Genomic DNA, 23,655 nt, shown 5'->3' on the forward strand with positions numbered 1-23,655 from the left:
CTGAGCATGCTAATCAGAGTCTTCAAGATCATTAGAAAATCACAGGTAGGTGAGTTTGATCAGGGTTGCAGCTAAACTCTGCAGCAGATTGGACCTCCAGAGTTTGCTCAGATTGTGAGATGGTCCTCACTGCAGAACACAAGATCCAGGGGGTGTGGTTGGATCTAGATTTTTTACCATGGTTTACCTATAGTAACCATGTTTTTTGGTTGTAAGTTAACCACAGATAATTTTCGTAAGGGATATTTTCATGTTATTTTATATCTTTTTTTTTTACGGCGTGTATTTGTGAAAATGATTAGGCTATACGTTTAGCACACACCACATAATGCTGTGCATTTCAAGGCACTTCAGTAGACCTTTAATTTTACCTATGTTTTGTCAATGTTAAAATTCTCTTTAATATATCAATAAAAAAGTATGACAGGCTTTTACTTTATCACTTTATTAAAATTAAGCAAAACAAAAGGACAAATGTTTACTTTCACATGCCGTCACGTGTAGGCTTGTAGTAAGCTGTCTCTTGCCTGGAGACTTGATCAGGTAACAAAAAGTGTCGGGAAATGACACCTCTGGCCAATTCCGTTAGGTCGTTTGGCCAGTCACAGATACCGTACGGACAGTCCGACCCAGTACAGCTCAGTTTTTTGACGTATCTTGCTCTGTCGAGTGACAGGCATTAGTTTATGTACACAATTCTGGGTCAACACCATGCTTTTCCAATGAGGGGGAAAGGATCATTCCCTCTCGAGCTCTCACGAGATATCACAGAGAATTTCTCCGTTATGGGAACTCCTTCCCTCCAACCTTTCCTGAAGTCCTATTGGCTCACGCCAGTCCAAATGACTGGCCAATTGTCGCGAAGCATGCAATTGCATGCAAATACTGACGAGCTTGAGAGGCTGTATAAAATGTGTTGCCCGCGACAATTACGTCAGAATCTTCTACTTCACCTGCTGAATTCGTTATGGCTAACGTTTGCAAGATTTGCGCGGGACCAATAGAACCGCCGGATCAACACGATCACTGCGTCGCCAGCCTGGGCCTGGCCCACGCCGAGGCAGCGCTGGACGAGTCCGACTACGGACATTGCGCGGAACTACCGGCTCATGGCTCGTGGCCTTTTCGGGGTGAGGCCCACTGCGGCCCCCCCTTTCCTGGTGGCGGGTGCGTCATCTTACCGCTCTGCCAAACCCAACGGTCGCCCCATTCCCCGGTCTTCTTCCCCGAGGACTGCTTCCGCCCTCCTTCCAACATCGAGGAGTTTGTGTCCTTTGGCCAGGAGGAGGGGGATGTCCATTTTGGCCTCAGAGAGGGAGGATTGGGCAGGATCGGGGTCCGATCAGACGGACAGCTCGGGGCCCCCAGACCTCCAAGAGGAGATCATGAGGGTGCTGTCGAAGGCTGTCCAGGAGTTGGAGCTTACCTGGAGTCCTCCAGAAGAGCCTACCAGGAGTAAGCTCGACTCCTGGTATTTCAGGTCCACACAGAAAGCTGACTCGAGGGCGTCGGTCCCCTTCTTCCCCCGACATACACGAGCAGCTGGTGAAAATGTGCTCTGCGCCCCAATCGGCGCGTGTCCACTCTGCCACACAGGCCATCTTTTCCCACGTGGATGGGGCTGAGGCCCACGGGTACGTGCGCTCTCCCCCCATCGAAGAGACAGTCGCTGCCCACCTGTGTCCTGCAGCAGCCAAGACCCTAGGCTCGGACATCAGCCTTCCCTTGAAGCCGTGCAGGACTACTGCCCACCTCGCTAATAAAGCGTATGCCTCAGATGGCGAGGCGGCTTCCACGCTACACGCCATGGCGGTGCTTCAGGTTTTTTCAGGCGAAGCTCCTGCAGGCGGCGAAGGGCAGAGCTCTCACTGCGGAGGCTGTTAAGGATCTGCGCGCGGCAACGGACTTCACGTTGATGGCAACGAAGCGAGCGGCCCAGGCCGTGGGTAAGGCCATGGGTTTTATGGTCGTCCTTCAGAGGCACCTATGGCTAAATCTGGCTGACCTCAAGGATGCTGACCGTAAGGTGCTGCTGAACGCTCCTGTGACTCCCTCCGGCCTCTTTGGTGATGCCGTGGAGTCCATTATCGAGCGCTTCGCGGAGGCTCAAAAGCGTGCCAAACCCATGAGTCACGTTATGCCGAGCAGCAGCAGACGGCGAGATCTAGGTCCTCGTCAGCGCCTGGCTCTTCCCAACGGAGGGATAACCCCAGGCCAGCGAACGCGGCGGTGACTGCCTCTGCCCCTCGCCAGGAGCCGGATGTCCGGAGGAAGGCGTGGGGTAGAGAGGGGAAGTGTTGTAGAGAGTGGAAAGGACGGAAGAGAGGGGAAGGGGTGTAGAGAGGAGAATGGGATGGAGAGGGGAAGGAGTGTAGAGAGAGGAAAGGGCGGTAGTTAAATGCAGAGTGCAAATTCTGAGTATGGGTCACCATACTTGGCCACACGTCACTTCACTACCCATTGACCTCGGTGCGCAAGTCTGGTCTCAAGTTCAGCCACCTTTGAAGACAAGATGTCTGTTTGCCATTAACACTGAATGGCAAACTCATGAATCTATAATTAAACTGGGGAGTTTGTCACCCCTTGTGTACTTAAATCACAATCACACAGTCACATTGGTTCACAGTCAAAAGGGTTCACAGTCACATGGCTTCACTTTCACAGGTTCACAGTCGGAAAGGTTCACAGTTGCGCACGTTTCATGTTCCTTTTGCCCAGTTGGTAGAGTGGTTTGTTAGCAATGCAACAGTCATGGGTTTGATCCCAGAAAACATATGTACTGACAAATAAAAGTGGATAACTTGGATATGCTCTAACTGATTTGAGTACAAACATCTGCCAAATGCAGAAATGTTAAAGGATTATTTGTAAGTTGGTTTATTGTTATCACTAGGGGTCAAGCAACAAAATCTGCAGTAGTGACATTGTTGTATTTAAGCTACTTATAGGAGTCAAGGAACCCTTAGACAGGTTTGGCCCCGCATCACTGCTTGCAGTTATATTTGTTAATTGATTTTGTAGGCTTTGCGTACAGATGTGCACCCCTCAAAAGCCTGAAACCACAGAGCCCTAACCCCAACCCACATAACAAATCCCAATTTAATTGCTAATGTAAGTGTAGTGAGTGGGGCGGGGCCGAGAGCCGTGGGAACGGAGCGAGGCCGGTGGAGTTAATGATAATGAGCAACACCTGCACCACTCACCGGTCTCGAGTCCCACGGAGGAGCTCCGGAAGGATAAAAGGAGGAGTGACGACAGTGGAAGACGAGAGAGGCCAGAATTCATCACTTTGTCAATTATACTGCTGAATAATTTTTTAGATTGAAAGAACCTATTTAATAAATGAGAACTAAAAAGGGAACTGTTCCATATTATAATTAGATGAATATTTTAAGGTTGAGCTGATATATGCTGAATGAACCAGAATAAAAGAGAGAAAAATGCCACAAAAATAGCATCTAAAAATGCATAAAGGTATATGGCAATATAGTATAGTGCAGGGCTGTCCAAACTCGGTCCTGGAGGGCCGGTGTCCTTGCAGAGTTTAGCTCCAATGGTCTTCAGCACCTGCATGGAAGTTTCTAGTATGCCTAGTAAGAGCTTGATTAGCTGCTTCAGGTGTGTTTAATTAGGGATGGAGCTAAACTCTGCAGGACACCGGCCCTCCAGGACCGAGTTTGGACAGCCCTGGTAGTGTGTAGGTCTATATTTGTGATGCAAATGTTTTGTTTTTGCAATGTCTCATATTACACAATTTTATTATCAGTCACCAGATGGAGATGTTACACACTCTCTATTTGTCAAACAATATGCTGGTATTTAGGATATGAGAAGAGGTTGTTAAATGACGTTAGACAGAAAGACTAATATTGTTTTTTCCTAACACTATCTGAGTGATTTTCAGTCATAATATTTTGCTGGTTTTAACACATTTAATAAGTTTGACAATGCATATTAAACCTACAAAAATATGTTTATTTGACAGTACAATATTTTGGGGGAAAAAAAGGTTAGAAATCTCCACCTTCATATCATCACATACACTGACTGATTCTCCAGCCGTTATAAGATGTACAATGAAAGACATATAAAGGAAAGTGAGAAGTATAGACAAAGCATAATGGCAGATATAACAATACAGAAATTCATAGATGCATGTTCCTTGTGTAAGCAAATGGTTACATTTATGAAAACAAACAAACAATAAATTATAAGCTTTTATAAAGTGCATATGAGGCTACAGTCCTGTCTCTGCTGCACACGTCAGTGGATACATCAGTTTATACAGACACTAATACACAAACACTCAAAAACATATATGTTGAGATCAGTCATGAAGGAATGGTTCATAATTTCTTAATCATTTACGCATTTCTTGCGTGAAATACTAAAGAAGATCCTATAAGCAAAATGTTCACGCTGCTCTTTTCCATACAATTAATGTGAATTTTCCTTTTTGGAAGAACTATTCGTTCAAGTTAAATTTTAGTTAGTCTATAAAATAAATATAATATTACACTTAAGAGGCTCTGAGAAGTACAAATATCTATGTGAAGGCCTCAGGTAAAGAAATCTTTGGAAATGGCCTCTACAAAATTAGGGGCAGACATTAAGATACCAATGGTGCAGAGGATGGTGAACAGAGAAAAGGCCATGAGACAAAGACGGTCAATGACAGATGCTGCAAACTTCCACTCGTTACACATACTCTCCCCCTCGTCTTGGTCCCGGAAGCGTTTGGCGATATACCGAACCTCATCCAAGATTTTGGACAGTTCACTTTCTCCAGGGTCGCTACTAATGGAAGACACCTGAGCCCCAGGGAGCAGCACATCCTCCTCACCTGTGGCGACGAGCCGGCTGCAGATCACCCCTGAATCAGGTGAAGTGGCATAGTGAATAGCGTCCATTCCACGGAAGCCGATGTACAGCAGGTTTCCATTGGTGGACTGCATGGCTCCAGTGCTGATGTTCAGATCCACGCTGGAGAGGCTGCTGCGTGGCTGCTTATTGTGACAAGCTGAGTGAACTCTGTCCTCGCCAGGCCTCTTCATCCGCAGGAACCACGCGCACCAGTTCAACAGCACCACACGGGTCTGACAGAAAAATTAACTACTAAATAACTGTTTTCCAAACAGTGGAAGTAATCATAATACTATTAAATTGAGCCAGATGGGTTTATATGGTATGAAGAAATAAAAGCAGCAATGAGATCCTCACCCATTTTGGCATTTTTCCTCCATCTGGGTCATGGTAGTGGTATTGTAATACCCAGACTGTGGCTATCACAGACAGGCCAACAATAACCATGGTGGTGGCAAAATACTGAGCTAATCAAAAGATAGAGAGAATTACATTTATCAACCTAAAGAAAATCCAACTAAAAACAAATAACTAAAACTTGATTCAGACAGTGAGATTAAATAAAAGCTAAAAATCTATTCACAGTATCTGTCGATTACGACAAATTTGTTTTGACAAAATATTACAGTTTGTAAAATAAAAAAATGGGGCAACAGTTGTGTGGCTACTTGTACATTTCCCTTCTAAATGCAGACAGGTACTACTGTGATATTTTAGAAATTAACCGTACTATAATTCCTTTAAAATCTTGAAAGTTCTTTGGAGTACCATTTTAATAGCATGGTACATGAGTTTCAGTACTGTGGTATAGTACTCAAAGTACTATCTGATACCATTACTGTACCCTTGTTTTCACGAATTTATGTAAGTTTTCCCTTGTGGAAAAGAAGTACACATAAGTATACCTTTAAAAAAAAACCTTTTTAGTGAAATAGTATTTACAAGAATATACTTCAGTGCGAACTCAAGGCAATGTTTTCAGACTCTTAACTGAATTTGTAATTTGTATTAAATTCAATAAGCTAAATTTAGAGTGCTTTTCAGACCCACTTAAGTAGGACTTAATGTTGAATAACACACTACAGTTGAAATAATAATCAAGTACTTTACATGTGCTTAGTATGGTTAGTCAACATAAAAAAAGTGTACTTTAAAGCACAAAAAAAGATTAAAACAATTTAAAACGTACTTTAAATCTCTTAATTTAACATTAATACAAAGTGCTTTTTTAAAGTGTTTTAAGAAACATTCATGAAAAGTACACTTGAGTGACCTTTTATTTTATTAATATTGCATTATCTGCAAATACAGTTTTTAGAAAATATACTTTTAAGATTTTTGTACAAGTACGCATTTAATGCAATTAAGTGAACTTCTTTTTAACAAGGGATTAATTTATTGCAGCTTTATATGGTAGGTCGGTAATGTTGCAAAGTTCATTTTACTGACTTTATTCAGATGGATTGTGTCAATTACTAATTCAGACAAGTAATTCGAATCAGCTCTCATAGGTGTTACCAGTTGTCTTTGAAGTTTTTCCACCAAAGTTCTCCTTTACAGTGATTTATATGGCTATGCAAAGTGGTTTGACCAAATTATTAGAACATAACAGTTCATTCAGTTTAGTCAATCACACATTTGACATCATTATGTACATCGTAGGTTGGACTTACCTATTAAAGGCACAGAGTCTGATGTTGCGGGCATAATCTCTGCTACCAAAAGCATGAAAACTGTCAGAGAGAGGAGGACTGTGATCCCTGACAATGAAAACATGTATATTACTCCCTCATTGTACATGTGACAGACACATTTTCACATGAAACCATAAAACTGTGAACAGATAAAGAAGAAACCAAGGCTTGTTGTTGCAAGAGCTAATCATGACAACTCTTAATAGTTTTAGTATGGACATGCTATTGCCAATAGATACACAAACACACTGATGTGAGGACGTAAGATATGCTGCTACTGCATGAATAAAGGCACTCATAAAACCCGTAGCAGCTCTAGACAGGTGGAGCTGGAGGAGGTGGAGGGATTCAGGGGAACTCTGAAGGACCAGCTTACAGCGAACAATGAACCAGACTAAATAGTGAGCAAGCAAGCCTATTGGCTACAAAATCAGCAGAGGCCAATCTGCTTGTGCCCCACATTATATTATGTGATTGCAAGCAGATTGCATGTAACGGACCTACAGTATCAGCCCGAGCCATCTAGAGTTGCAAGATTGAACTAAATATACTGTAGTATGTCAGTTTCAAACAACCAGTTCAAACTAAATCAGTATATTTCTATGAATTCTATCCGTCTAATATGTGGTTCCTGTCCAAAAGTAGACCCACTATGAGAAATATTCACTTGGAGTAAAAAGTGTGACAACTAGCCCCAATCTCCCCTACATAAGTGGCTACTATCAAAGTGATAAAAGAGAATGCAAAAACGCTTAAGTCTTAATTTGGTTACCAGAAAATAGCTTCCTTTAGTGCCCTACTTAGATAAAAAATAAGCAGAGCTATATAAAATCAAACTTCAATGTACTGTATCATACACAGTCTGCTAGTTGCTGGTATTTAGAGTATTGATCTTGAGTAACTCACAGAGCAACAGCCAATGACTCACTCTGTGGAAAGTAATGTTGGCAACCTCATCCCACTAATACCATTTAGGAATGACAAAATAAAAAAATTATAAATTGTGTTCTGCTGTGACTTCAGGTTCAGTCTCTTCCAGGAGCATTCCCTCATTCACTGTGGCAGCAACCTCTAAATCCAGCAGGCCAGATAAATAGAGGCATTTGGCCTTCAGAGCTCTCCTACTGCATTAATCACTGAAGCGATCTTTGGCAAGCCATCAATCTCACTACACGCCACTTACAGTATCTTACAGGGATGTCGGCATAAATTGTGCGCCTGTGCCAAAGTGAATTTCATGTGATGTCGGTTTAAATGTGGATATTTGACTAAGTCAGCAAAAAAAAGGAAGGAGAGGTTTGCCGTTGTGAGAAATAAAATGAATGATTTTTAAAATGGCAAACGTGACATTTATGCACTATTGGTTATGACAGAGCCTGGTCATGCTTAGCTCCCATAATAAACCCTTTTAAATGTGAATTGTGTATCATTTCCTTCAATGTCTTGCTGGTTTCCCAAAAGGAGACAATTCTAGGCAAGGAAGTTGAATAAAACATGAAATTTCAAACTAAATGCAGATATGTAAATGCACACTTGAACAAATACAATTCACTATTATTAACATAAAAAATGACAACGACATCACTTTATAATCACATCTAACATTAGCATTTTAAAATGATGAAGTGTGTAGCTCACCAAGAGAGATCTTCTCGCCTGAGTCAGCAGGCAGCAGGAAGACCAGCAGGGCCAGAGTAGAGATGAGCATGCAGGGGATTAGCAGATTTAGACCATAGTATAGTGTACGTCTCCGCATCACCACCGTGAAAGTCACATCTGGGTATGGCTCCTTGCAGCAGTCATAGAATCTTTCATTCCTTCGACCTGGAACCTCTGTTTAACATATAACTGGCAATGTTAGAAAACTCATGGTTTGTGCAATTACTATTCAGCACTGTTACTGTACATTCACATTGTTGAAGGTCAGTGCAAAAATAATATATTGTGGTTAATATTGCCACAACTAGCAAATGCAGTGCTGTCTTATTTATCATACCTTATGTAAAATAAAAATCTTAAAAAAAAACAGATCACTTTTTTTCACAGCTTTATTCAACAATTTCTTCTCTTTCATGTCAGTCGTCGCTGTGCATTCATGAGAGTTGCGTTGCTGTCTATCCAGGATCAGAAAGCTCTCAGATTTCATCAAAAATATCTTAATTTGTGTTCTGAAGATGAACAAAGGTGAGCTATCCCTTTAAGCATATTAAAGTACTTGTTATTGAAATAATATACCTATGTGCAAGTTGAATGTATTGTTTCTTACACTTAATTGGATGCTAATTTAAATTAAATTAAAATTCAATATAGTTTACATTTATATTAAATGCAGCTGAACTTACTTTGCTCCTTTTTTAACCCACTTAAGAAGGACTTAAGTACATTTTTATGGCCCGGTTTCACAGACAGGTCTTAAACTAAGCCAGGATTAGGCCCTAGTTCAATTAGGACATTTAAGTAATTTTTATAAACGTACTTAGAAAAAAACATTACTGGTGTGCATCTTGAGGCAAAACAAAGGCACTGATATATTTTAAGATCAGTCAGAGCAAGTTTCTTTCAGTTGAAACAGCTCAGACAGTCTAGGACTAGGCTTAAGCCTTGTCTGTGAAACCGGGGGAATATGTAATTTCATAATTTCTTCTATTGTCTTAAAATATGAAATATGGTTAGTGTATTGCTGAATTTACTGACAAGTATTAATGGCAAATGAAATATAAATTAATTTAGTTTCTACTAGGCATGTATTCAATAGTGTATTTAAAATATATTAACTATAAATGTAAAATTGAACAACTCACTACAATTAAAATCCTAATCAAATACTTTACATGTTAGTCAACACATCAAAATAAGTGTACTTCTTTAAAGCCCAACAAAAGATTAGTAAAGAATCATTTCAAATGCATATTAATATAAAACTTATTGCATAGTGCACTTTGTAAATAAAACAAAAAACAGTCATGACAGTGTACTCTCGTTAAGTATTTTTAAGTATGCTTTCATTAATATTACCTATGAGTATACACATTTTTTATAATATATTTTGAATTCGATTTTAAACACACAACAAGTGAACGTTTTTATTACATTACAATTAAGCACACTTCTTTTTTACAAGGGAAGGTTAAAATACTGTAAGTGATGAAAACAACAAAATCTGAGATTGCAAGAGATTTCTGACTCTTCTAACCCTCATGTTATTTTCCATTTTTTACCTGGAAAATATTTTCTTTTCCAAAAAATAGTTACGATTATTGCATTGGAATAAAACTTACTGACACAGAGTGGTCCTGGTCAAAAATGGCTGCCTTACAATTTTTTGTTGTTGTTGTTGCAAATCTCTTAATATGCTATATTATTACTAAATATTGACTTTTTTTATCCACTTGTTTTCTTTCAGTTAGCACAAGTTTTGTATTTCCTTTTGGAAATGACTGAGGCTCATTGATCTGAGCCTGTGCACCTCAGTTATCCAGAAATTATGCCTTTCACTCAAAAACCGAGGTGCATAAGCTCTGTTCAATGATGACCAATCAGATAAAAAAAAAAAAAAGCAATACAAAACCTGTAGTAACTGAAAGAAATCAAGTTCACAAAAAGACTGAATACAAGATTTGGTGATAATATAGCATTATGAGAGATTTACAAGCAATTTTCAAAAGGCTGGTCACTTTTAACCGGGAACACCAAATTAGGTAATGGATTTTCAGCATATAGCATAAGGGTTAATAATGCACATTATAATGTATAATGTTTATCACCCTACCCACAAGGTCCCACTCTCCATTTGCAATATATCCTGTGATGTCAGCATCAATCATCTGCAGGTCCAGAGACCATCCCCCATACGTCCAGGAGCCAAACTTCAAATCACACCTCTGAAGATCAAAGGGGAACCAGCGAACATCGATGTAGCAGGTGCTTTTGAATATCCCTGCGAACAGAAATGTGAACTGACTGATATGGAACATTTTCAGTGGAGAGTAATAAAACAGATCTTCCTTAAAGTCCTTAAAGTCATAATAGTATCAACTATAATAAAAATACTTAATATTAATCATCATAATTATCAGTACTATTATTTTGTCATATAAGAGATCTTTGAAAATCCGATTTCTATAAACCATAATGTTGATGAAAATGAACATCAGGGGAACCGTTCAATAAGACGATCATAAATTGAAGGTGCCAGTAAAGACATACGCATGTAATTTAGCTCAAACTGTTGATTATTTAATACATCATGCTCCCTCTATTCATTGCTTTCTTTTGCCATAAAGCATAATAGACTTCTGACAATGCTGGTTTTGCATAATATAAATTAGTTTAAAGGTGCACTATGCATTTTTTTCTTTTATGTTGAAGGCCAATACAAAAGTGGTTTTGGATCGTACTGATACTTATTGATGCTGATACAGCATCTTGCCAAAGGAAAGCTTTTTAGTTTATCACACCATTGCATAAATGAAAAAAAAACCCATTTGTCAGCAATATAAATTTGACTTCCATAACCAAAAGTGTCCTATAATTGGACAGTTATCGAGATAGAGAGCGAGCAGTGAGCAGTACATCTCAACTTGGCTGGTTTTATCTAGTAAGTGTGACTTTATATCTTGAACCTGTGACTGAATTTCTCAGATTCTATCTTTTGTGTAATTGTGAATTTAATTTTGGAATTTTATACTTTATCTTTCAACTGTGACTTAGTTCAGAGTCTGACTTCCTTCTTTATTTTTAATTATCGCACAAATATGTATCTTATTTTTAACTCTGATCTAAAAAAGGCTTTCATAGCAATCCTCCCCTTGTAGAATAAAACTCTTTTTTTCTAGATCAAGTGGGAAAAATTACTTGTGGCATCATAAACATCTGAAAAGTACCTGGTGGTAGGTATTGGCAGGCACCAGAGGAATTCACCAGCACATTAGTATGAAATGTGGCATCAAACCTTTCATCAGCACTGTGGAGAACACAAGAATCATTTTAACTAAAAAGAACACAATGATGATTTATGAACATCTCAGAGGAACACTTCCGATTAGTCCAATACAAAGTAAATGCATTTCATCTACACTGAATTATTTTGCACCACTAATGGCTGTGCAGTAAATACTGGATTTCAGGGAAATGACAAATCAAAATAGCCTTCTGCCATGTTCAGGTTTATGTTCCAATTATGTAAATGTGTTTGTCTAAATTCATTCTCATTCAGACAATCGAGGCATGTTTGAGAATAAAGAATTCAGTCTCAGAAATTCCTGTAGAAAAGACCACAGTGGACCAGGCTGCTAAACCAACATAAGATTCACTAACAAAATTTTCAATAAATAAATATACCAATGGATGTATAACATCTCATTTGATTCCATTTTAGTTTCCATTTAGTGACTCACTGACTTGATTCATTTGACCTCAACATATAGTGGCAAACTCTTCATCTTCTGTGGCAGATTCACTTGAAGCTAATTCGTTACCATCTGCTACTGCTTTTCCAGTAGACAGGGACAAATGAGGCCAAACCTTTGTTTTCTATGGCGTAGTGCAAACTCAGTGTCCGTTTACTGTTACCAGCACTTTTTCCAGGCAATTTACTAACTCTCAAGAAATCGTTCACAAACAGGGTTTAAACTTCTAAAGGTATGTTTGGTTTCTGTGGAACTCTTTTTTGATAAGCCATTTATGCATATGAGTTTACAAACCTGTTATACAGTAAGATGTCAGGCTTCCAGATCTGACTGTCAGGAAATCGTACACTCGTGACTCCGGGATAATCAGACATGTTCCAGTGAATATAGTAGTCATACCAGTACTAAAATAAAGAAAAGATCACTTTATCATTGTCAATCAGAATCAAACTTAAAAATGTATGCTCGGTGCAAACTGAATTATGCATGATATTAACTTGAATTTGAACATCAATCACCGTACAGTGTTCTTTAACCATTATGTCAAATAATCATCCGAATCTAAAGAGGTTATGCACATAAGGTTTTCAGATTCATAGGCACACTTGCTGGTGTACAGCATTGACCAAGGACAACATTTGAAGGACTGTCATGGAAGCAAAGACAAATCCAATGCATTACTTTCACAGTTATTAACATTCAGCTATTAATAACAGACCCATGGAGAGGTCTTACAAGTCACATTAAAGGAACATGTTTCACTGCATTGCTGGTGGGCAGTCTGTCAGACAGTGATACGTGTTGGTGGCTTACCAGCTGCAACCAAATGTTGGTTGTAAGTACTTGATTCTTCTCATCCTGTAAATGGACAAAGATGCACTCTTATGAAAATTGAAAAGATGATTAAAGAATTACTTCCAAAACATGTTTTAAAATCATATTTTTCTTAACCCCTAAGACACAATAAGTAAGAGTACGCTTTAGCATACTGTTAAAACGAGGACACACATGTTAACTTTAATTAGATTAAAATGTATTATTTAGATTACTTTCTTAATCATTTCATAATCACATATATTTTTAAAAAATGTGGTTGAAGTGTAAAGCCTGTATTCTATGTATTCTATTAAAACTTTCAAGTTATGTATTTAAATGCATTTGTAATTACATATTTATTGTGATGAAGTTGCAGTATATTATTATATTTAAAATATATTAACAATGCAATACTGAATAATGCACTACAAACATACAGTAATTCTAGTCAAATATTTTGCATGTCACTCAATACAAAAAGTGTATTTCTTTAAAGCATAAAGATTTTTAATACAAATTTATTTAAATGTACTTTAAAGAAAAACGTTTAATTTGACATTATTACAAGGTGCACTTTTTAAAAGTGTACATAAGTGTGTTAATAAACAGTCAAACTCTCTTTAAGACTCTTTTAAACTCTCTTTACTCTTAAGTGACTGTATTTCATTAGTATTATATTATTTGCATGTTTTTTTGTTTTTTTTACAAGCAAGTTTACAAGCACACCACTCCGCTGAGGACGTTATTAAAGGCATCCTAAAGGTGTCTGAAAGTGAGGGATCGTCCGGATGAAAGATCATCATGTGGATAATTTAATTTACGGCTAAACTATTATTAATTAATTTTACTAATTGTTAGATTGGGCAGGCCTTCACAAAAGGGCGTTTAATTGCAAAAAAATAAAAATTGCCTTGACAAAAGGGCACTTTGGGCATCAAAGGGAAAAGGGGCAGGTGCTCAAGCATCCATCGCCCCCCCCCCCCCCCCCCCCCCCCCCGCACGAGCCTGGAATTGAAATTATAGACTGTAGTAAATTCTATATTAAATTTTTTTTAAAAAGGCTATAGGGACAAAAGTACATTGCATTCAATGGATTGTACTCTTGTTTAAGAACATGCCAGTTGTTCAGCTGATGAAAAATATTTCCAAAAAACTTTCAGTATAAACAAACTCAATTTAGGACTTTTATCCAGTGTTTGTAATTGTACAGATTGTAGATCTATCCCTCACAGCTTCATTTTCAACTGTGTAAAATTCAATATGGCGTTTACCCTTCAAGGTCTATTACTGCATGAACCGTGACAAATGATCTGTCATGGCTTTCCAAAAATGTTTGTGTTGCCATCTTTGAAAGCTTGTAAGACTTGCTTTGATGTTGCTACATCTCTACCTTTCCTCACTTCCACATTTTATGTTAAAATGCATTCCCTCATTCTAGTTTAATGTAAAATGTGACTATGCATGTACGTTTCCAAAACATTAAATATGTAAAGTACCTGCAGCTACAAACTGCTGTAATCTTGTAATCGTGATAATCGGTGGACCTTTTCTTTGCAAAAAAAAAAAAAAAAAGAAGACTAAAGACTAGAGTGATTTGGTATAACCTGCTGGTGGAACAAATTTACTTGGAGTATTCTAAAATATTGTTCATGGTCATACTTTATTAGGGTGTGTTAAGTGTTTTATCTTTTATTATCGAATTCACTTACCACATCCATAATCTGCATGAGACTGAAGCTGAAATACACAGTGAGGGAGTGTGTGTCATTGAACACGGGTCTCTCCAGTGGGTTATAGTCTTTCATCAAGTCTCTGTAGAGTCTCCTCTGAGGCTCTCCCTGAAGTGACACTGTCAGAGAATGAACAATGTGACACGGTTGCAGAGTTTCACCTCGAGTCATTCTGCACTGCGAACTGCAGCATGCAGTGAATGAGATATTCAGGAGAACGCTTGAAAATCAACAGAGGCAGCTGTTCTAGCACATTTAGATGTGCGTGTATTGATCTGAAACTCTCATCAAAGCTTTTCTGCTGGGTTTCAGTGATTAAATCTCCACCAGGAAGTCTGACTGATTAAACTCATCCCCTTTCCTTCAGTATGCATCTAACTCCCTGTTTGAACTATTTTTAACATTTGACAGATTTGGACAGCAAACAGCAGAGAGAACTTTGATGTAACTCATGAAGATATTATGTTAAAGATGTTAAAGTATTTTTTGTAAATAAAGAGCAAATTAAAAAAGTTAACTCCAGTTTCTTTCCCAAAGTTCTGTCAGCGCCCTCTCTCATCTAGCTGGATAATAAAAGGGATCTTTTTAATTCCCTTAAGATCACATCCATTCATAAGCTAATTCCACCGTGGACATCCTCTAGATTACGTCAGGGCTTTTCTTTTATACAAAAAGCCACCTGATTCATGAGTGTCTAACAAAGAAACCGGAGAGCTGGACACCTTTGCCAGTACCAGAGACATTTACTTTACACATAGACCATGCATCCAGTGTAACCACTTCTTCAAAAAAAATAAACTTCAGCAATTAGAAAAATTAAGATAACCTGACTCCTAGAAAAGCAGATTCAAGCAACATTATAAACGGTATACATACATGTGCAAATGTAAACTGCCAACATAATGACCAGATTCAAATATTGTCCTTACTTATTAACCTGAATTGCCATTCTGGCCTGTCTCCTCAACTAACAAGCCTCAAACCAAAACATCAATTTGAATTGATGTCACAGTAGCAGCTGAAATATTGAAATCCAAATACAGCAGACGTGTAACACTAATCTTGTAAGTAAGCAGGAAATATTATTGAACAGTTTGACTTAAAATAACTTAAATAGAGCAAAAGAAAACAAAGCCAATAATTCAACAAAGCTCACGGGTATTTCGTAATTGAATATCCATTAGGTTTCTTACCACTCCATAGGCAGGTTGTAGTGGTAAAATAAAGAGTATATTCCCAAATTCCCATGGTCCTATGAAAGTTAAATTGCAGTAATTAATAGAAAAGCTCTAGGTGATGTAGGTTTCAGTGTTGTAAAGAGCCTTTCTCAGCATCCCACAGGCAGAAGTGAATACAGTCTCATGCAGCAGCATCAACAAAAGGCACGATGCCCCGCCTCCTCCAGTACTACATGTATTTTAGTCTCTCTCTCTCTCTCTCTCTCTCTCTCTCTCTCTCTCTCTCTCTCTCAGTTTTATGTTTTATCCAGTGGTCTTTCATTGGCATATTGTTTTTAAATGAACCAAATTACAACATAAAGCCTAAAAGGAATGCTAATGGGTTTTCTAATATAATTTGTAACCAGTCATAAAGGGCTTCAATAAAAATCCTGCTAGAATCAAAGAATAGAACTGAAAACGGCAAAAACTGAAATTCAATCAATCAAACAATCCTCAAAAATAGTGTTTTCAGTCTATTCCTAACTTTATCAAATTCATCCAATAAAAGAGTAAGAGTGAGAATAGCTCTACTTCTCTTTATTTGTATATTTAATTAAATATGTTACCACTGTGGAAACTATAAACACTGGTATCCCAATCCACACAAAGCCTCAGTGGATGTGTGAATGCACTCTCAGACACTACCTGTGCCACCTTTAATTCTGCACAAGGGATCATGGTCGTCTAATTCATACATTTCCAAGACTACTGAAATGTCATACATGAGGTTACTTTAGTAATTTTGCTTTTACCTCCTATGTTCCCGGTGCTACATGATTTGGGTGGGAGATGTAGGAGCAGAGGCTTGGCAAATGCCCCACTGCACTGACCAACGAGCTTCAGCTCTGCAACTTGCTGCTTAGCACATTAAGAACAGACGTCTTAAAGGTGCACTCTGTGATTTTTTTGCTCATTAAAAAAAGCTTTAAACTTAAAGAAATGAATAGCAGTTTTTTAAAAAAAAAATAGTTTTTTCATGGAGCGGGTCACCTCATGCCCTCACGCGCTGTATCATGTCATTAAAGGGGTAGTTCACCCAAAAATGAAAATTCTATCATTAATTACTCACCCTTATGTCATTCCAAACCCGTAAGACCACAAGTTAACACAAATTAAGATATTTTTGATGAAACCTGAGAGCTTTCTGACAGCAACGTAACTGAAACGTTTTATGGCTCAGAAAGGTATAAGTACATCCTTAAAATAGTTCATGTGACATCAGTGGATCAACCGTAATGTTAAGAAGCTACAAGAATACTTTTTGTGCTCAAATAAAAGAAAAATAATGAAAATAATTTATTCAACTATTTTCAATCTCCACAGCCACAAGAGTGCATATGTGTGCTGCTGCTGACACAGGAGTTGCGTTGTTGTCTATGCAGGGTCAGAAGGCTCTTGGATTTCATCAAAAATATCTTAATTTGTGTTCTGTAGATGAACAATGGTCTTACGGGTTTGGAACTATATGAGGGTTACTGATAATGAATGACCAAACTTTCATTTTTGGGTGAGCTATTCCATTGCAAAGCATGCTACTGTTTAGTAATGTCAACAGCAAAAGATCATTTTCGACTACTTGACTAGTTTACATTCGCCCTACATAATTTATTGTAGTACACTGCAGATTTTAGAGAATTACATTAGCCTACTTGAAGGCAAAGAAATCAGACATTCAGGACAGAAATATTTTGTTGTGTATATCTCAACTAATATGATTGAGTAAATCTGTGTTTTCCTTTTTTATATTTCTTTGTTTGTTTGTTTGTGATTGGGGCAGACATCACATGACCATCTCAGTAACCCATCTACTACCAGATGCTTTTGCTAGAGGAATAAGTAAATCATGGCTGGCTGTGAATAGAGCACTTCTATTTAAAGAAGAGCGATTCTACAGAAAAGTACAGTATAAAGGAAAAGGAGTTGGGCCGTTGCCACTTGTGGAGGCTGAGACAGGAAAATTTGGAGAACAGAAAGTAGATGGCAGAACAGAAAAAGGGGAAATTCAGGATTGGGGTATTTGTCACTTGTGAGGCCAGCCTTTTGCTAGTATCAGCTCCCATTGCTGGCAGAGAAAATAAATGATTACAGAAAGCTGGTGGCATGGAGCATGGGTGGGTGGGGAACAGAACGGGAGGTGGGAGGACATTCTTGAGTTGAAGCGGACGAGGGTTGGCGGAGCTGCAGGGTAAGGCTGGAATGATTGAAGAACGGAGAAAGGATTGGAGAGTGAGATCCACTGAGGACAGGGCTTGAAGCACAGGTCTTGTTTGCTGTAGCAGTAGGTTGGGTCAAAGATTGTTTAAAAAAGAAGCTTGGGGTGTTTGGACACATCCCTCAATCCAACTCTCCAACTCTCTCAAAGCTCTCTCAAATTTTTTTTTTTTTTTTTTAACTGGATGCCTACCTTGAAGAATTATTTAACAGTATTGCACAGTTTGTAAAGCGCTCACCAAGCAGAAAGAAATAAAATTAGACCAAAACCATGACATGTGGCCTTTCACCACTTCTTTGAGCTGGGAATGATGACATACCCTTTTGCTAGCACTCCGATTCAACTTTTAACCCCACAAAGGTAGAGAGGGAATATGGACTATTTTTTCATTTTGTTATGCTGGATCTATTTCCAGCAGATGGACAGATGGCCAATGCTCATTACACACCAAATATCTAAATGAAATCTACAGTCCAGATTTAATGCTATTTTCGGAGATTTCACACCTGAGCCTTCATATCATATCTCCTTCATCTTCATACAATCGCATCTCATGCACTTTAGTGTTAGTCCCATCCAAAAGCTACAGCTTGAGCAATTACAGAGAATTAAATACCTGTTTCTGTGAACATGTCTGAAGCATGATAATGTCACCTAGAAAAAAATGGCACTTCACATGATCAGCATTAGAAAGAGCACATCTGTAAAGTCTGACAGCCTTAATTCGACTAAAAATCTTTAACAAGCGAGGTTCATATCTTACCTACCTTCATTCATTCATTCATTCATAAAGCACAAATAAACACAAATGATAATAAAAAATTAACTGAAATAAAAATAAATACAAATATTAATTTATTAAAATAAGTACATGAATTATGATGACTTAAATTGAAAGGTAAAAATATGAGACTTTAACTCACCTCTCAACTTCAGTCTTGATCTTGGATAGGACAGAATATTATGTCTGTGGACTGCAAGCATCTGACTGACTTATTCAAGTTTAAATGATCTTGGTTTAAAATAAGGTGCCAGACTAGTTAGGGATTTAAAAACAAGCAACAGTGCTTTAAATTCAATTCTATAATGCACAGGCAACTGATTGAGAGACATTAAAGTCTGAGTAATAGAGTACAATGGGGCTAAAGGCCCCCCTTAAGAAAGAATTTACTATTCACTGCGCCTAAAATATATAATTGCAGAAAAAAAATATGTTTTATTGAACATGAATGGAGCAACATATTTATAACAAAATCATTTTAATAAGTAAAGATTCTGAAAGTATTGAAGGAGATCCCATAATAATTGAATATATAGGCTATTTACAGTTGTAACAACAAATTATATTTTATTATATGATATGATTAATATCAAGTTTTTAAATATGATGGGGGGATGGGGATTATCTCTAATATGGACACCCAGCATAATATATTATTTAACATCTGAATCTAACCATGTCATCTCAACAAATGGAAAAGTCAGCGATCTATTAATCATGTTAATTACTGTGCGCCTTTAGCCCCGACAGCAGGGGCGCTTTTTACCCCAAATACCATACTTTTACACATTCTTTCGTTATTTAAAAACTGTTGCTTTAATTATCTTAAACAAAACAGAAAATCATAAAGAAGACATTTCTCTCAAAATATATGCATTCATTTTAGCGATTCTCATTTGCTAATTAAATCTACAAATTAAATCTGCACCGCCATGCAGTCCTTACTGTTCAGACAAAATAAAAATGGACTGTTTAAGATCAGTTGAAGTTAGTCAACTAATTTTATGTGGGTTTGTTGCTATGCAAGATTGTCTGCCAGGTCCACTAGCAGGAAGTCCAGTAGATAAAACATGTACAGTAGATACAGTACAGTAGAGCTAATGACCATAAATGACCAGCCAAAAACCATTTAAACAGGGTTTTAGTCTTTCCTCTATACTGTAGAGGTCTACAAAAAGCCAGGATCTACGTAGGTGGTAGACGGTGCTAAGCACCTTCAATCAAAGGCGAGAGCTCCCTGAGTTGAAACTCTAATAATATTGGTTAAACAGATTTGGCAAATGATCCAATGCTTATTTGTGTTTGTGCTAAGGACAGCATCAAAGGTTTCTAAACGATTTTGCAGTGTTGAGCAGTATAGCCAATCACAGACATATCTGTTAATTTCTTGAATGCAATGGGAAATCGGAGGTGTTTATGTTAGAATCCATTCAATGTTCAAAATATGGTATGTCAAAATAGATGTGCATTAAACAATGTATTCCGTCTGTACTTTACTAGAGCACCCTCACCAATTTCAGAAGCACCATCAGATATTCAGTTCTGGAATTGGGCCTTATATTCTGAGCCGGTTTCTCAGAAATGTCCGGCTGCTGACGGGCACACACATTAGTGAACGAGCGGCGCTTTCCCATGAGGCTGTCTCATCAGAAGTCTAACACAATTAAACTTCTTTTCCCACTCTGATACATTAGCACTGCATCAATGTGAGATATCACACATCTGCTTCCACTGACTGAAACCCAAACCTCTGTGAGACAGCAGGTTGAGATCAAAACTATTACGTCATTATGTCATGATAGAGGGTTACTATTAGGTGACCTCCCTCAAACTGCTGATTTGACATATTTTTTTGAAGGAAATTTCAGTGGCAGGTTGCATTAAATTATCTGGTATATTGTCAAATAGGATGACATTTCATTTCACAGTGCTGTGGATGTAATTGGAAAAGAAATGATTTTCAGTCATGGAGACCAGATGGCAGGAGAGCAGCAGTGAGCTGGCCAGTGTAATACGGCTCCTGTCCACAGCGGACACAGACACAGACACACAGAGCCAGCAGGGATTCACAGCTCATGATAAAAACTGGGAAAGATGGACAGGCATGAGTCAACAGTGTGTAAGATTTATACAGTATTAATTAACGTTCAGCTGCTTTTAAGAATTAAAAATAAAAATTAATAAAATTAAATTAAAGTGTCTTTCAATGATTCCATTTTCTCTAATATCCCACTGTGAAAAATGTGTCATTTTAACAGACAAAGGTGTTGGCTTTATGTTCCTATCAGTCTTCTTGTTCTTCCTTGGACCATATTTATTATTAGCACCAAAATATGACCTTTAACATTTGTAACATCACTGTATGTTTTTCTGTAAATTTAAAGTTTGGATAGGGTTCATATTACTAAATTAAACAAAATATTACAATATCCTGCAAATATTATCAAGGGGAGGGGCCTGTGTGAAAATGCACACCAGTTTTTAAAACTATACAGCTATTTTTAGATTTTCAAAAAACTTTCATTAAATCAACATTCTGTATGATTTAAGTTTGTTTCCTCATGCCAGGTACACACACACACACACACACACACACAAAGACAAACATTGAGGCTCATCATTTTTATTTTTGCCAGTTTGCATGCCAAGAATGTTTCCTAAAAGTTCTGGAAGCTTAGAAGATGTAACTGTCACTGAATTCTTTTGCTGATTTTATCTCTTCAAATTGATTTATTCACATCATGCATGTCTCCCCCCATATTTCTGCTTTGGGGATGTGCTGCTACATGAAGTTCTCCAGATTAACCTATTTGTTTACTCATCTTCAGTTTCTACTTTTCTGTTTGCTCATTTTAAACCATGCCTATGCTCGCAAATGAGATTTATATATATATATATATATATATATATCAGTTGTTTCTCTTAAGGAATGCAACTTTCACAGCTGAGTTAAGGCTGCTCTATGCCTGCACAAAATTCTGTGTATAGATGTAATGCCACATGAAAGCCTGACTAAATAATGCCAACTCTGACCCAACTCAGCTCCTAGTATTAAAGTACATGGTTATCATTGCTGTGTAAATGCATATTTGCCACCTCTGAGCAGCATTAAACAGTCTGTGTAAAGATACCTAAATGCCCCTTCAGAAGCACTTCTGTGCCACCTTTGGGGTGTAAATTTGGCAATAGACAGGAAGTAAGTAATACTGGCACTTCATGAAAATTAAAGGAATCATTTATCAGATTATTACCTAAAAAAAAAATCACTTTTCAAATTGACAGCTAAACATATTTACTTCATGTTCAAACATGTTCATACTTTCAAGTTCAAAACTGTAGTTAGATTTTTTTAACGCAATTTTCAAATTAGATTTATAAAAGGATGAGTCTTTTTTAAACTTCCACTTCTCTTCAGCTGTTATAAAATACAACCATAAAGAGTTATATTATAATAAAACAATAAAATGTGTATTATGTGTGCTAATTGTTCACTAACCAACAAGAAAGGCTAAATATTTACATATTTGAATGTGCAGTCATTCCACCAGTCCATGATCCAAACGTAATTTCTCAACAATAAATCCTTAACTGTCTCCTAGTGCTTAGTTCAAATAACCTGAAATCTAATTTGCTCATCGACTCTTATACTTTGTTACAGTATCTCAAAGAATTGTTCTCAACTAACAAAATTGTATAGGCTATTTTTATAAATTAATTATATTTTACTGTAGTTAATTTAAATGGGCTGCTCATCTGACTTATGTTGTCTGTTGCTGCTCTTCTATGCTCAACTTGTTAACTGTAGCGTACAAACGTGGTTAGATTGTTAATGTCATCAAATTTCTTCCTCTGAGATACTGTTGCCTATAAGATTTATAAACAAAATATTTTGTGCTGAAATAAAACAAACAATACCAACAGTAAGCAGCAGAAGGCAGTGTCAGATCGATGAATACACAGGATTCAGTAAGAACACACAAGTACCGTATCTTAGTAGAAGTACATTTCTAGTAGCACAAGTAAATTAGGAAGGCATAATATTTCTTATTAAAATGTTTTAGATGAAAAGCGTGTAAGGATGGCCTATCAAATTAAACCAGCGAATATTCTGATTCACATGATTCCATTTATGTCATGTAAAATATTCCATATCACCAATTAACATCAAAAAGATCAAATGTAACTTCAACTCAAATTTTGATATTGTTATATTACCATGTTATGATTAAGCAGCCTATGAGTTATGATATCACGTGATGTCAGACATGTCAGAGAGCATCCAGGAACAAGTGCAGTGTTTTTGCCCTCAGGTCATGTGCCTCATGAACAATAAAAAGTGCCTCACAGGTCTCCCCATGGTGTAATCTTTTTATTGTGAACATAGTTTGCATTCAATATGTAAAAAAAAAAAAAAAAAAAAAAAAAAAAAAAAATCAATTACCTGTACATTTAATTCTACTTTATTACATTATGCTGTGTCTCATTGTAGTATTTCTCTGTGCATAATAAGCTTCTGTGATCTAGACAATCTTGGCAATAAAGCTTATGAAATATCCTAAAGCCACATTTCAAAATCAGCTTTCACTTTCTAGATAAATGGTCAAAAACAAAACAAATAAACAAAGAAAAAAACACTTATTGTATTCCTTCCTTACAATAGACTGACAGCTTTTGTTCTATGGACAAATACAATAGACATGTTAGTCATTAAAACAGCTTCCTGATGTATTCATCTCAGTCTGGCTTTTTAGGCATAATACATTTGCACACAGCAAACTAGGTTTTATTTGCTGGAAATGAGAAATGAAACTGAAAGCACGAGTCCCAAACCTAGTATCCCATCTGTATGTCTTGTATCACTGCACATCTGCCACTGTTACCTGCAGATCCCAGTCAAGACTCAAATCAAATGAATCAGTTATTTATCATGC

The 23,655-nt window shown here is 37.4% G+C and overlaps 1 protein-coding gene across 1 annotated transcript; it reads right to left on the reverse strand.

The window, feature by feature from the left end:
- Positions 1–4,559: 4,559 nt before the first annotated feature.
- LOC306881309 (neuronal acetylcholine receptor subunit alpha-7-like) lies at positions 4,560–15,759 on the reverse strand (the record flags this gene model as incomplete). The annotated part of the gene is made up of 10 exons (XM_079435338.1): positions 4,560–5,096; positions 5,221–5,330; positions 6,537–6,623; positions 8,196–8,390; positions 10,327–10,494; positions 11,441–11,520; positions 12,260–12,369; positions 12,779–12,823; positions 14,491–14,630; positions 15,705–15,759. 10 exons carry the CDS (start codon positions 15,757–15,759, stop codon positions 4,560–4,562), a joined length of 1,527 nt encoding a protein of 508 aa, XP_079291464.1.
- Between the last annotated feature and the right edge of the window lie 7,896 nt (positions 15,760–23,655).

The sequence above is a fragment of the Barbus barbus genome, assembly GCF_936440315.1.
Source record: "Barbus barbus genome assembly, chromosome: 1".
NCBI classification, from domain to species: Eukaryota; Metazoa; Chordata; class Actinopteri; order Cypriniformes; family Cyprinidae; genus Barbus; species Barbus barbus.